Source organism: Chanodichthys erythropterus, chromosome 14 (genome assembly GCF_024489055.1).
Source record: "Chanodichthys erythropterus isolate Z2021 chromosome 14, ASM2448905v1, whole genome shotgun sequence".
Classification (NCBI taxonomy): domain Eukaryota; kingdom Metazoa; phylum Chordata; class Actinopteri; order Cypriniformes; family Xenocyprididae; genus Chanodichthys; species Chanodichthys erythropterus.
The window spans coordinates 14,901,198-14,915,989 of record NC_090234.1 but is presented as its reverse complement, the minus strand read 5'-3'; the positions used below and the strand labels follow the sequence as shown (position 1 = coordinate 14,915,989).

General features: G+C 35.9%; 1 protein-coding gene across 3 annotated transcripts in view; it reads right to left on the bottom strand.

Moving 5' to 3' along the window:
* The window catches only part of tanc1b (tetratricopeptide repeat, ankyrin repeat and coiled-coil containing 1b), a 183,619-nt gene that overhangs the window by 5,743 nt on the left and 163,084 nt on the right, over positions 1-14,792 (bottom strand). For 2 of the 3 annotated variants that reach the window (XM_067409266.1, XM_067409268.1), the window contains 8 exons: positions 12,442-12,575; positions 12,234-12,357; positions 11,044-11,219; positions 9,964-10,096; positions 5,979-6,008; positions 5,772-5,863; positions 4,536-4,682; positions 3,308-3,408 (listed from right to left, as the gene is read on the bottom strand). In XM_067409266.1, the coding sequence (XP_067265367.1) occupies positions 3,308-3,408; positions 4,536-4,682; positions 5,772-5,863; positions 5,979-6,008; positions 9,964-10,096; positions 11,044-11,219; positions 12,234-12,357; positions 12,442-12,575 (937 nt within the window). The remainder of the gene's footprint in view (positions 1-3,307; positions 3,409-4,535; positions 4,683-5,771; positions 5,864-5,978; positions 6,009-9,963; positions 10,097-11,043; positions 11,220-12,233; positions 12,358-12,441; positions 12,576-14,792) is intronic. The other variant, XM_067409267.1, reaches the window with a different exon arrangement.

The following is a 14,792-nucleotide window of genomic DNA, read 5'->3' as shown; positions in this document are numbered from 1 at the left end:
GCAATTCAGACTTTATATCTCGCAATTCAGACTTTATATCACGCAATTCTGACTTTATATCTCGCAGTTCAGACTTTATATCTCGCAATTCTGACTTTATATCTCGCAATTCTGACTTTATAACTCGCAATTCAGACTTTATTTCTCGCAGTTCAGACTTTATAACTCGCAATTCTGACTTTATATCTCTCAGTTCAGACTTTATTTCTCGCAGTTCAGACTTTATAACTCGCAATTCTGACTATATCTCTCGCAGTTCAGACTTTATATCTCGCAATTCAGACTTTATATCTCGCAATTCTGACTTTATTTCGCGCAATTCTGACTTTATATCTCGCAATTCTGACTTTATATCTCGCAATTCTGACTTTATATCTCGCAATTCAGACTTTATATCTCGCAATTCAGACTTTATATCTCGCAGTTCAGACTTTATTTCTCGCAATTCAGACTTTATATCTCGCAATTCAGACTTTATATCACGCAATTCTGACTTTATATCTCGCAGTTCAGACTTTATATCTCGCAATTCTGACTTTATATCTCGCAATTCTGACTTTATATCACGCAGTTCAGACTTTATATCACGCAGTTCAGACTTTATATCTCGCAATTCAGACTTTATATCTCGCAGTTCAGACTTTATTTCTCGCAATTCTGACTTTATTTCGCGCAGTTCAGACTTTATATCTCGCAATTCTGACTTTATATCTCGCAGTTCAGACTATAAATCGCAATTCTGACTTTATATCACGCAATTCTTACTTTATATCACGCAATTCAGACTTTATATCTCGCAATTCTGACTTTATATCTCTCAGTTCAGACTTTACAACTCGCAATTCTGACTACATCTCTCGCAAATCAGACTTTATATCTCGCAGTTCAGACTTTACAACTCGCAATTCTGACTATATCTCTCGCAGTTCAGACTTTATATCTCGCAATTCAGACTTTATATCTCGCAATTCTGACTTTATTTCGCGCAATTCTGACTTTATTTCGCGCAGTTCAGACTTTATATCTCGCAGTTCAGACTTTATTTCGCGCAATTCTGACTTTATATCTCGCAATTCTGACTTTATTTCACGCAGTTCAGACTTATATCTCGCAGTTCAGACTTTATTTCGCGCAATTCTGACTTTATATCACGCAATTCAGACTTTATATCTCGCAGTTCAGACTTTATATCTCGCAGTTCAGACTTTATATCTCGCAATTCAGACTTCATATCACGCAGTTCAGACTTTATATCTCGCAGTTCAGACTTTATATCTCGCAATTCAGACTTTATATCTCGCAATTCAGACTTTATATCTCGCAGTTCAGACTTTATATCTCGCAATTCAGACTTTATATCTCGCAATTCAGACTTTATATCTCGCAATTCAGACTTTATATCACGCAATGCAGACTTTATATCACGCAATGCAGACTTTATAACTCGCAATTCTGACTTTATATCACGCAATTCTGACTTTATATCTCGCAGTTCAGACTTTATATCTCGCAATTCAGACTTTATATCTCGCAGTTCAGACTTTATATCTCGCAGTACAGACTTTATATCTCGCAATTCAGACTTTATATCTCGCAGTTCAGACTTTATATCTCTCAGTTCAGACTTTATAACTCGCAATTCTGACTATATCTCTCGCAAATCAGACTTTATTTCTCGCAATTCAGACTTTATATCACGCAATGCAGACTTTATATCACGCAATTCTGACTTTATATCTCGCAGTTCAGACTTTATATCTCGCAATTCAGACTTTATATCTCGCAATTCAGACTTTATATCACGCAATTCTGACTTTATAACTCGCAGTTCAGACTTTATAACTCGCAATTCTGACTATATCTCTCGCAGTTCAGACTTTATATCTCGCAATTCAGACTTTATATCTCGCAATTCTGACTTTATTTCGCGCAATTCTGACTTTATTTCGCGCAGTTCAGACTATATCTCGCAGTTCAGACTTTATTTCGCGCAATTCTGACTTTATTTCGGGCAGTTCAGACTTATATCTCGCAATTCTGACTATATCTCTCGCAGTTCAGACTTTATATCTCGCAATTCAGACTTTATATCTCGCAATTCTGACTTTATTTCGCGCAATTCTGACTTTATTTTGCGCAGTTCAGACTATATCTCGCAGTTCAGACTTTATTTCGCGCAATTCTGACTTTATTTCGGGCAGTTCAGACTTATATCTCGCAATTCTGACTTTATATCTCGCAATTCTGACTTTATATCACGCAATTCAGACTTTATATCACGCAATTCTGACTTTATATCTCGCAGTTCAGACTTTATTTCTCGCACAGACTTTATATCTCACAATTCTGACTTTATATCTCGCAATTCTGACTTTATATCACGCAATTCTGACTTTATAACTCGCAGTTCAGACTTTATATCTCGCAATTCAGACTTTATATCTCGCAGTTCAGACTTTATTTCTCGCAATTCAGACTTTATATCTCGCAGTTCAGACTTTATATCTCGCAATTCAGACTTTATATCTCACAATTCAGACTTTATATCTCGCAATTCAGACTTTATATCTTGCAATTCAGACTTTATATCTCACAATTCAGACTTTATATCTTGCAATTCAGACTTTGTATCTCGCAGTTCAGACTTTATTTCTCGCAATTCAGACTTTATATCTCGCAATTCAGACTTTATATCTCGCAATTCAGACTTTATATCTCGCAGTACAGACTTTATTTCTCGCAATTCAGACTTTATATCTCGCAGTTCAGACTTTATTTCTCGCAGTACAGACTTTATTTCTCGCAATTCAGACTTTATATCTCGCAGTTCAGACTTTATATCTCACAGTTCAGACTTTATATCACGCAATGCAGACTTTATAACTCGCAGTTCTGACTTTATATCACGCAATTCTGACTTTATAACTCGCAGTTCAGACTTTATATCTCGCAATTCAGACTTTATATCTCGCAGTTCAGACTTTATATCTCGCAATTCAGACTTTATATCTCGCAATTCTGACTTTATATCTCGCAATTCTGACTTTATATCACGCAATTCTGACTTTATAACTCGCAGTTCAGACTTTATATCTCGCAATTCAGACTTTATATCTCGCAGTTCAGACTTTATTTCTCGCAATTCAGACTTTATATCTCGCAGTTCAGACTTTATATCTCGCAATTCTGACTTTATATCACGCAATTCAGACTTTATTACTTGCAATTTCAATTTGATATTTCATGCAATTGTGAGTCTAGGTTTAAAAACAGATTAAAGTTCTGCATGTGAAGACCATCATCTCACCTGCTGCTGCGTTTGGCTCTGGCTCTTGCGTAGTATGCCTCGTACGATTTGGGCTTGAGCTCCAAAGCCTTTGTGGCAAACTCTTCAGCCATGCCAAAGTCCTGTGAGAGAGAGGGGAGGGGAGCGTCAGATACTGCACAGATCCACAAACTGAGAACAGCCAAACTATGTGAAGCAATCAGCCAGAGTTGCTGAATTTAGATTCACACCACAGGAGTGCTGAATAGCTGTAAATTGGTCCAAATAATAGGTGATTTAATTAATGATCTCTTCAGTTGTTGTTCATTGTGTCATCAATCAAAGGTGAGACTGGAAATTGGCTCCGTATTGGGTCGGGAGACCTTTTGGAGCTAGGCTATTACTTCTGAATAGACCTTCAAATCAATTCAAGCCCTATGAGTAATTTGCATCTTTCTCGTCTTGCCGTGTCTGACATTTTGATTAGTGAAAAACACAATCTGATTGATCCAGATCAGTAGAACTAGCAGGGGCGTCTCAGCTCACTGCTCCAGATCTCTTTAAATGTCCCATGTGGGGCACAAAACCTTGGCATGAAGCATAATAACTGTGATTTATTAGATTTTCCCTCTTTTAAATAAATTCTTTGACTGCATTGTTATTGTTAAAGGGGCTCTATGTAGAATTCAGAAACCCTTGTTATTAGCGACACCGGTGGTCATTAAGTGAACTGCAGCCAGAAACCTATTGCTCATGCTAGAGACTGAACGTGATTCATGACCCCGATATTCTCACCCCAAAGCTCTTATTCGCTCTTTGCTTACAAATAAAAAAAGTTGAATACCATTATAACGCCCAGGATATATATATTTTTTTTATATTTCTCAGATTGTGTTTGTCAGAAAGAAGTCGTATACACCTATGATGGCTTGAGGGTGAGTAAATCATGGGATAATTTTCATTTTTTGGGTGAACTATTCCTTCAAGTAAAATTAAAAATGGCTAAAACAAAAAAGTTAATTCAAAATACTAAAAAATACTGCAATATTATATAAATAATAGTACTGATACACTAATACACACTGCCAGTGTGTTGTATTTTAAAACTTTATCGTGTGGATTGAAAAATATGTTTTGATAATTGATGTATGAAAGCCTTCATATCAGGATTTATATCAGAAGTAAAAATCTGGAAACAAAATGAGAAAACAAAATGAGGGCTGGTGTCTGGTGAGGCATCTGTAATGATCTCTTGATGCTAGTGTCTTACATTGGTTTTCCGTCGACAGCGGGAGAGATTGAGGTACAAAGACACACGCAGTTCCTTAAAGGCCTTCAGTTCATCACCGAAACCCTCTCTGGGAAACTTCCTCAGTGCGTACTGATACCGCTGAGCCGCTTCCTTCATCTTCCCTCTCTGAGGAGACAGAGAAAAGAAGTTCATCAATCACTCATTCAAGCTGCGCAGATCGTCCTGACACAAACGTCAATCTGTTAAATGTCACACACACACACACCATCTGCTCATTCATGCTCTGATAACAATCACTCAATGTGTCATTATTTCCAATCCCATTTCTCCTGGATTAAAGCTCAGCGCTTTGATAAGGCATGTGGAGATAATCATTCGCATTTTTATTTTAATAAGCATTTAGACACTAATATCACATATCAAAACTCATCTCTGGGATACTTGATTATGATTGGTCACCTTGAGCTGTCAAAATATCTTCATATTAATTATGCTACACTTTTCTATCTCTCCAATTCACCGTTTTGGGTGGGTCTAGGATAAACTATAGTGTCCGGCACCCACTAGTAATATAAAATATATAAAATTATATCTATAATTATTATATAATTTTTGTTTTGACTGTAGTAATGTTTTCAAACTTTTAACTGGTACTGTGTATATATATATTATAATCATTATATTTATATATATAAATATATAATATATGAATATTATTTATAATAATATATTAATTCAGTAGTATTAGTATTTTATATAGTATATATTATTATATCACACACACACACACACACACATATATATATATATATATATATATATATAAATCTTAATTTAGAATTTATAACAATCATAATCATAATATATATCTATTATATTATATATGATATATATCATTATGTATATTACATTTTATAATTGTTCATAATTTAATATAACTAATATCATTATATATATATATATATATATATATATATATATATATATATTATATATATATATATATATATATATATAATACATATTATTATTATTATAATTATTAAAACTTATAATTATAATCAACTTTTCTCTCACCCCATCCACCCTCCCTTTTTTTTCTCTTCACTGTTAATCATTTCCATTTTTATTTTTTATAGAAATTCAGACATTATTGTCACATATTGAAACTTCTCTGGAATATTCTGGAATAATCTCAACCTTCAGCTATTAAATATCCTTGTGTAATTAAACAAAACCTTAACCTGTCCTCACCTTATACAGCAGGTTTCCTTCCTCCATGAGCTTCTGCAGGAGGATGATGAGGATGTCGGGTTTTGAGGTCGCCATCGCCCAGGCTGCATTACCTTGGATACAGAGAGAGAGAGAGAGAGGTGGTCCATTACATCAAACCACTCTTCAAAAACACAGCTTAGGAGAAGAATATAACTGGCGTGAAATAAAGTTACCTAAAGTGTGTACCTGTTCGATCATAAGGCGACGTTCTGTAGCCTGATGATGATGGTTTTAGTGAAGCAGTTAAAAGAAAGAAGAATGAAAAAACAGCAGAAAGAGACATGCAAAGAGAAAATACAGCATCACACATCCACCTCAGTCACACCAGACGACACAGAGAGTCTCTTCCAACGGATTTCACTTTTACACCAACACAGAGCTGTTTCCACTGAAGAAACTGGACCAGAAACACTGGGCCAAATCCAGGCGGAAATCCCAAAGAAGATCCCCGATTTTTAGAGGTTAAACCATCATTTTGTTCTTGGTTTTAATTGACATTTAAAGATAGATTAACTTTGATCTTGTTGCTCCATCACTTTAAATTCTGAAAGTAAAAGTGCTCCATTATGTAAATCTCAGTTAGGGATTAACTTTAAACTTACAGGTCGGTAAAAGGTTAAAAGGAAATTGAATTTCAACACTGTATCTGTTTAATTACAAAAACCAATCAATCACGGCAGACAAAATGACTCAGATGAAGGTTTTAATCACAGATTAGAATTTTAATCCCTGATTTGTTAATCTGTGTTTAAAATTAAGTGCTGCAACACATCTTAGATCAACAAATCCTTGATTAGCCCTAAACTTGGCTAATTATAATCATTATTGCTGCAAACATCCTATATTTGATTTTTGCTATGCTGGAAAGTACTTTATTTTCATTTAAATTGTGATTATTATGATTCCTTGATTATTATGAATATTATTATTGTTTTATACGAAGTGTGGTTTCTGTGTCATCAACAAGACTGCAGAAATAATAAACGTTTTTAGACATAAATCACCTTTAAATAATGTTTAGGCATTTTATCAAAGCCAGCTTGTGATGTGATATAAATGCTCAATTCAATTACTTTGGATGTTGAAGATTCTCGTAAACAAAAACTATGATGCACTATGATTGTTTGTGGGTAGATGATGTGGTAAATTAAATCAGCTCAAGTCAGTGGAAACACGGCCACACACACGGCCACACACACGGCCACACACACGGCCACACACACGGCCACACACACACACACACACACACACACACACACACACACACACACACACACACACACACACACACACACACACACACACACACACACACACACACACACACACACACACACACACACACACACACACACACACAGCAGGGTCTATGATGTAAGAGCTTCAGGAGGAAAGATGTGATTGTCTAATAAATATCACAAGCTCATGTTATTGATGATAGTGTCCTATTGACAAATGGTCCATTTCAGTGAATCAATTCAAAACTCTGATTCAATAAAAATGTGCCTTGATTCTATTTGCTGTATTTTACTTCTTGCATTAAAGGGTTAGTTCACCCAAAAGTGAGAATTCTGTCATTAATTACTCACCCTCATGTCGTTCCACACCCGTAAGACCTTCATTCATCTTCATAACACAAATTAAGATGTTTTTGATAAAATCCGATGGCTCAGTGAGGCCTCCATAGGCCCCATAAAGCTATTAAAGACATATTTAAAACAGATCATGTGACTACAGTGGTTCAACCTTAATGTTATGAAGCTACGAGAATACTTTTTGTGCGCCAAAAAAACAAAATAACAACTGTATTCAACAATATCTAGTGATGGGCGATTTCAAAACACTGCTTCATGAAGCTTTACGAATCTTTTGTTTCAAATCAGTGGTTCCGAACGTGTATCAAAGTCATGTGAACTATTGAAATTTCAAAACGTTTCGAAACACTGCGTAATGAAGCCTCGTTTACCGAAATCACATGACTGTTTGGCAGTTTGATACGCTTTCCGAACCACTGATTCGAAACAAAAGATATTGTTGAATCAAGTCATTATTTTGTTTTTTTGGTGCACAAAAAGTATTCTGGTCGCTTCATAACATTAAGGTTGAACCACTGTAGTCACATGAACTGTTTTAGGGATGGGCGATTTTTTGGATTAGATTAATTCGAATTTAATGTTTTGCCTCGATTTGATTATTTTTTTAATCAAGAAAACGCGATTTTGAATAAAAATGTTAGCAAGCATTACAATTAAACATGTTAACAATACAGCAATGATAACCGTATTAGGATAAGAAAATGATCCGACCTCATGATGGCGCCGGCACGCCTGATTAACCCTTAAATGCATGACTGTTTCGCCAATCATTCTTACATATTCAGGTCTTTATCGACCCGGATCTATACCTAACACGGAAGGATCTCTACCTGTCGTGATAATATAAAACTCCTCTGATATTAGAGTAACAATTACAGAAGAATAAAATAAATCATACTTTGTTACCTTTTGAAGCTTGAAAGGGCTCATTCTGAGCAGATGTTTTATGCCATCATCACTGTCCTCGTCAGAGCCAATAAATCCCAGTAAATTCAGCAAATAATAGGCTAGTTTTATGTTTTAGGTCACGAATATGAGCCCTTTCACGATCTCAAACATATCTCAAAACTATATAATTTTCAGCATCTTCAAAATCAATATTTCGATCGCTAACAGCTTCACCAGATCCATCCAGTAACAGTTACGGTCCTATTTGATTGCGTTCAGTACTTGCTCTGCAGTAAATCGCTGAGCCATTTCATGTTTTGCTTATTCTTTTGTTTTCTGTCTGAATGAAACGTCACTTCATCATTGTGTATCAGACATTGCCACCTTGTGAAATAAAGGTGAATTGCACTTATTCCGTCATCTAGGATTCAATTATTGCTGTGCAGAAAAAATATACATACACTTATACACACCTCGGGTCGATAGCGACCCTATACAATTTTTACAAAAAATTAAAACAAAAACAGGCTTTCTTTTATAATTTTATGATTTTTTTTCTTGTTAGAAGGTTGATTTCTAACTTTAAAAAATGAACGAGGAGGAGGGTAGTGAATAACGTACCGGGTCACTAAAGACCCGAGGTATGCATTTAAGGGTTAACCGCTCTCATGTGACGCTCTGAACGTAGACACATCACTATTCTTAAGCGGCTGTTCATTCAGAAATGTGTTATTGCGTTATAAAAATGAGACGCAGGCAGTGGAATGAGAAAAAAAGGCAAAGATATTAAACGCAAGTGGAACTTTTTTTTTAACTCGACAGCCATGTTTTTAGAATGACGTTTCATGATTGAGATGCTGCAAAAGACGCGAGACACAAGTGCAACACCTAAACGTGTCCGCCAAACATAAAAACAATAGGACAAATAGCGCAATGGAATGCAAACACCTGTAAACCTGTTTGATATTTCATGTTTGCATGATTTATTGTTATTTATTGCTATTACTTTTTGGCTAAGAAATATTTAGCATTTTCTTATTTTATATTATTTCTGAGTATATAGGATGTGTTTAAGATAAGTTTGTACAACATTTGCCTTCATATTTCAGGCATATTTCTGCAAAGATATTTAACAAATTGTTTTACATTTCCACCATGTTGATCACTTCATGTGTGGTGTTCTTGGAATGGAACTTTTTTAAACCAGATTGTTAATGAAGAGAATGTTACTTAAATTAAATTGTAGTTAGGTTTTTAAGTTGAATAGTTAAACAGTAAAAAAAAAAAAAAAAAATTGTGAATCAGTCAATCGTCCTGAGAAAATCGAGATTTTATTTTTTTGCCATATCGCCCAGCCCTATTTTAAATATGTCTTTAGTAGCTTTTTGGGAATTTGAAAGTGTAAATTAACTTGGCGTTAATGGAGGCCTCACATTGGATTTCATCAAAAATATCTTAATTTGTGTTCTGAAGATGAATGAAGGTCTTACAGGTGTGGAACGGCATGAGGGTGAGTAATTAATGACATTATTTTCATTTTTGGGTGAACTAACCCTTCAAAACACTTCAAAACTACAATGACTGTCTATTATGACTGAACAAACCATCACACTTTTTCATTTCAAAGCAAATACATAAATATTGATAACATTTTTATCCATATCCTCCAGTTGAAGTGCAGATCTCACCTAGTTTGGCTCCTTTCTTCAATAAGGTCAGCACAACAGAGGTGTTTCTGCAGCCGATGGCTCGATCCAACGGCCTCATGCCACTGTAGTCCACATGCTCGATCACAGCACCCTTCTCAACCAGATAATGAACCTGCAAAAACACACGCTTCAGATCATCAGTGTGAACCTGAGGCCGAGATGCTGTGATAGAATGACAGGAAAAGGAAGAAATTCCAACATACTGGAATATGTTTCATGACAAAATATATATCAGATATTTATTACTTTAATAAGAAATTATTACTTTATTCAGCAAGGATGCATTAAATTGATCAAAAGTGACATTTATAATATTTAAATATATATATATATATATATATTTCAAATAAATGCTGTTCTTTTGAACTTTTGATTCATCAAAGAATCATGAGAAGAAAATGTATTGGTGTTTCCATAAAAATATGAAGCAGCACAACTGTATTCATTATTGATAATAATCAGAAATGTTTCTTGAGTATCAAATCATATTAGAATGATTTCTGAAGGATCATGTGACACTGAAGACTGGAGTAATGATGCTGAAAATTCAGCTTTGATCACAGGAATAAATTACACTTTACAATATATTCACATAGAAAACAGTTATTTTAAATTGTAATAATATTTTTTACTGTATTTTTGATCAGACAAATGCAGCCTAGATGAGCATAAGAAACTTCTTTTAAAGACATTAAAAACCTTAATTATTCTAAACTTTTGAATGGAAGTGTATATTATTAGTGTATATAATTATATTTATTCCCAGATTTTTTCCTCAACTGATTCCTCACAATAGTCAAAACAATTATCAATCAAAACAGCACCACAAAATGTCTGTCACACTGTCAGATAACTTTACCTTCAATTCTGCCTCCTGTTTACAATTCAAATTCATCAGGCTGTTGAATCTACAGCAGCAAAACTCTGCTGAGAAACCCCATTTCTCTCATAATCCGCTGCATCAGTCCTGCGACTTCACACAGCGTATCTCATATCAAAAAGAGCCCCGCTGAACTCCACAAGCTTTAATTACGGCTCCACGATGTGCTGTTCACTTACAATGTCAGCGTCTCCGTAGAAGGCAGCCAGGTCCAGCGGTGTGCGTCCATTCTTGTCTGAGTGGTCGATAACTGCACCCTTTTCCACCAAAAACTGAACAACGTTCTTGTGTCCTTTTAAACATGCCCAGCTGAGGGGAGTTAACCCTTCCTTATCCACCGACGCTAAAGAGGCACCTGGGAAAAGCAGAGGATGTTCGTTTGAACTCTTGCTGGACACTTGCCACTTTATCTCAATAAATGACTTTCAAACAACAGGTTTGCTCTTCTACTTTATTTGAAACAATGACTCTGTTATTGAATGGAGCTGAATCAAAATCGATCTGACTGGAGCTGAATAACAACACTATTGTCTTCTGTACAGCTGCTTTACAGCAGAATTTGAATTTGTCTCATATTTGAGATTGAGATGAGTTTGCATCATTAATTGCACTGCCCCTAACTAAAAAATAAAGTTTTTAAAAACTACGAGTGACGTAGATGGAAGTACAGCACTAGGGTGAAAAACTCCATCTCAGTTTCTCCTCCAACTTCAAAATCGTCTGACATGGCTGTTTTACCTTTTTTTGTAAAGGCCGTTTGACTTAGTCTTTGCATGTTCGCATTGTAGACACTGGATCGGTACTTCCACCTACGTCACGTGTGAAACTAACCTTTCCAACACGATTATGTAATGCGTGGCACTTCACAGAGCAGTGCAAGACGAGCATTTGTGGTTAAAATGTATATAATTATAAAGGGTTTTCCTCAAAAACCTTCATTTCTTTTTCGACTGAAGAAAGAAAGACATCTTGGATGACATGGGGGTGAGTAAATTAGCAGGAAATTTTAATTCTGAAGTGATCCTTAAACATCAGAGCGAGAGGCCATGTAAAGTGGCTAACATTAGACTACTATTTACATGTTTCAAATGATAAGCCATGTCTGAGGTCGATGGATGATAGAGGTTTGGATGTGGATTTCCTGCCCGACATACTGTAATTACCACATGGACCAGATGTGTTAACGTTCTCTCCGTTTTTTTTTTTTTTTTCTGCGACCAAACGACTAATTAAATTTGGTTGACTGAGCCTCTTTTAATCCACTAACATTTAGTCGACTATTAGGGGGCAGCCATAGTCATTTCCCTGTTTATTACTGTAAACAGTGACTTGACTTTATGACTTTAGTGCATATGCGCATGCCACTCACCTTTAGACAACAGGAAGTCGGCCGTGCTGAGATGCCCCTCACATGCGGCCACCATCAGCAGTGTGCGGCCCTGTTTGTCACTTACGTTCACATCCGCCCCATGCTGCAGCAACAGATCTGCAATCTGTAGATGATAATTCATTAAACATTCTTCCGTGAAGAGGAAGTACTGCTGTTTGCGTGGTTTAAGTGTTTTGCAGCGTCCCACCTGCCAGTGTCCCTGTCGAACCGCGCAGAACAGCGCACACGCTCCTCTCCTGTTCACCTGCTGAACCTGCGCCCCCCGCTCCAACAGGAAGTCACACACCTCCATCTTCCCCCGTCCTGCAGCCGCAGTCAGAGCTGTGTAAAGAGCAGGGCTTTTATTATAGTTAACTAAAAACAAAAACATTTAAAAAAGCATTTATATTTCACTAAAATATAATTTAATTTTCTTTGTAAAATGACATTTCTCATTTTCATTCTAAAATAATTAAAATAAATAAAATAATAAGGTTTTTATTCAAAGTTATGCACTATTTTAATTGATTATTAAATAAATAATGGTGCATATATGTTTTTGGGGGAAGCTCTATATAAATAATATAAAATATAAATTAAATAACATTTATATTTAATTCATTAAAAAAATATGTAACAACTTTCTATAAATAATAATATATTAATTAGTGCTGTGAAATCGATTAATCACGATTAATCACATCTAATATATACATACATATATATATACATATACATATACATATATATATACATACATATATATATATATATATAAATACACACATATATATATATATACACACACACACACACATATACATATACACATACATACATATATATACATATAATATAAATATAAACTGAAATGGTTGCCAAGTTATATAGCAACTTGATGCATTAATCCTCATTGTGTATCAGTGGTTTGGACCACTTCTGGGTCCAAACGCAATATCAGATGCCAAAAGCAAATCACAAATTGTGCTAATATACACTCATAATGTGATGTAATTCTACCGAATAATCCAGATCCTAACCTTTATGAAAAATGAGATGGCCGGACAGTGATTCATCTTTTATGAATCGTTAAAATATTGGTGTTTGGGATGCCGTTAGCATGGAGACTGTAGCATACAAAGTAAGTTTTACATAGCTTAGGTTAAATGTATAATATATATAAAGATGCACATAAACAGCTATTGAGATAGTATTCTCGAGTGAAATGAGTGGAGGCTTGGACCTAGAAACAGTATTCCTTATATGGGATCACTCATAGATCGTTAATTAGAGCTAACAGACTAGACTTTGTTCTGGAAGCTTCTCTCCAGCTAGAACATTCATGTCAGGTCCGATGGGGTCGTCTAGGACACCAGGATTGATGGTCACATGACTAACAGCTCTGCAGTTTGAGCAAGATTAAAGGACCGGGACTCCGGAGTGGAGAAGATGCCTGTGCCGTTAGTGATGTCTCCAAGAATCAGAACATCCATTTGTACTGAAGAGCTCAGCTTTCATTTACACACAGAGAGATGGAGTGATGCAAAAACACAGAGAGGGACGCATCTTAAACTAATCTAGAACATGTTTTAAAGGGTTTTTATTGCTTCAGGATGAAAATTAAAGTGTGACTCTCACACTGATCTCTCAGAGCTGATCTGTCATCGGTGTTTTGTTCATCTTTAACTCCAGCCGTGTTTCAGCAGACCTGTGAGCTCATATACTCATTCGTTTACTGCTCAAGAAACAAACCGGACAGAAAAAAGCCAGGAAGCTCTCCTTTTATATCCACAAACGCCACTGAACCTTCACACAGATCAGGAACATGTCCGGGTCACGTGTGACTTCAAAAATCAAACGGGAACAATAAGAAATTAAATTTTGCTTCAAGAAAATAAAGCCTGTTTTTTCCACCTGGGACTGACACACAATCCCCCACAATGCAACTGTATAAACAGCGGGATCCCACACAACACACTGACACATCAGAGAGGAATAACAATCTCTTTGATCTTCTGTGATAAAAGAGTTCACTGAGCTGTGAATCATGCTGGAACTCTTTCACAACTCAAGATCTTCCACATTAGAAAAGACATCAGAGAGAATTCCATCCATCCATCATATCTGTCCGTCCATCCATCCATCATATCTGTCCGTCCATCCATCCATCATATCTGTCCATCCATCCATCATATCTGTCCGTCCATCCATCCATCATATCTGTCCATCCATCCATCATATCTGTCCATCCATCCATCATATCTGTCCATCCATCCATCCATCATATCTGTCCATCCATCCATCATATCTGTCCATCCATCCATCATATCTGTCCATCCATCCATCATATCTGTCCATCCATCCATCATATCTGTCCATCCATCCATCCATCCATCCATCATATCTGTCCATCCATCCATCATATCTGTCCATCCATCCATCATATCTGTCCATCCATCCATCCATCCATCATATCTGTCCATCCATCCATCATATCTGTCCGTCCATCCATCCATCATATCTGTCCATCCATCCATCATATCTGTCCATCCATCCATC